The sequence below is a fragment of the Triticum aestivum genome, chromosome 2B, assembly GCF_018294505.1.
Source record: "Triticum aestivum cultivar Chinese Spring chromosome 2B, IWGSC CS RefSeq v2.1, whole genome shotgun sequence".
Classification (NCBI taxonomy): Eukaryota; Viridiplantae; Streptophyta; class Magnoliopsida; order Poales; family Poaceae; genus Triticum; species Triticum aestivum.
In genome coordinates, this window is record NC_057798.1 from 156,407,288 (window position 1) to 156,408,134 (window position 847).

The 847-nt window shown below is 37.9% G+C and overlaps 1 protein-coding gene across 2 annotated transcripts in view; it reads left to right on the top strand.

Annotated features, from left to right (window-relative positions):
- Nucleotides 1-474, top strand: part of LOC123040914 (phosphoserine phosphatase, chloroplastic) — a 3,853-nt gene extending 3,379 nt beyond the window's left edge. For both annotated transcript variants that reach the window (XM_044463630.1, XM_044463632.1), the window contains exon 8: nt 283-474. In XM_044463630.1, coding sequence (XP_044319565.1) covers nt 283-408 — 126 coding nt within the window. In that variant the 3' untranslated portion in view covers nt 409-474. The remainder of the gene's footprint in view (nt 1-282) is intronic.
- The last annotated feature ends 373 nt before the right edge of the window (nt 475-847 follow it).

An 847-nucleotide genomic window follows, 5' to 3' on the forward strand; every position in this document is an offset into this window, starting at 1 on the left:
ACTTTTTTTTAAATGAGCAATCTAGTACTTTATCATGCTGTAGAAATGAAGGGTTGGAGAGTCCATACCAATCGTATGGACTTCATGAGGACATGTTAAATATTGATACATGGCATTTAATTCTCGTCAAAGACCAACAAATAATCTTTCTGTGGATGATGGTTATGCAGCATATTAATCGATTAGGAGTGTTCTTAATTTTCAATGCGATGGAGTTTTCTCTAAACATGAGAAATGAACAAAAATCTGCGTAGCTTAATTTATATACATGTGTCCATGCAGGCTCGTCAACCTGGTGGAGCAGACTTGTTCATCTGTTACGCCGGCGTCCAGATGAGAGAAGCAGTTGCAGCCAAAGCTGACTGGACCGTCTTTGAATTTCAAGAGCTAATTTCTGAATTGTCATAATTCTGATACCTCACTGTGATTCTGAATCTTTCGCTGTTCACACTATGACAGATGATTGTATGTGTTCATGCTTGTGCTTAGCTGCATACTCCCTCCGTCCGGAAATACTTGTCCTCGAAATGGATAAAATGGATGTATCTATAACTAAAATAAGTCTAGATACAACCATTTTGAGGACAAGTATTTCCGGACGGAGGGAGTACTTAATTGTAGGTATTTCATATTTCAATCATTCCTTTCGTGAGGTGGTGCTGGAGCTGAAGCTCAAATTTATTGGTTGTGTTTCTGAAACATGGTGGTTATGTTTTCTGTTTTCATCATGGGTTGGTGGTTATGTATCTGATATGGAAACCTGATAGTTACTAGTAAGCGTGCACGTGCAACGCACGTTTTGACTAATATTATAGTCATATGTGGAAATCTACTTGTATATATAGTA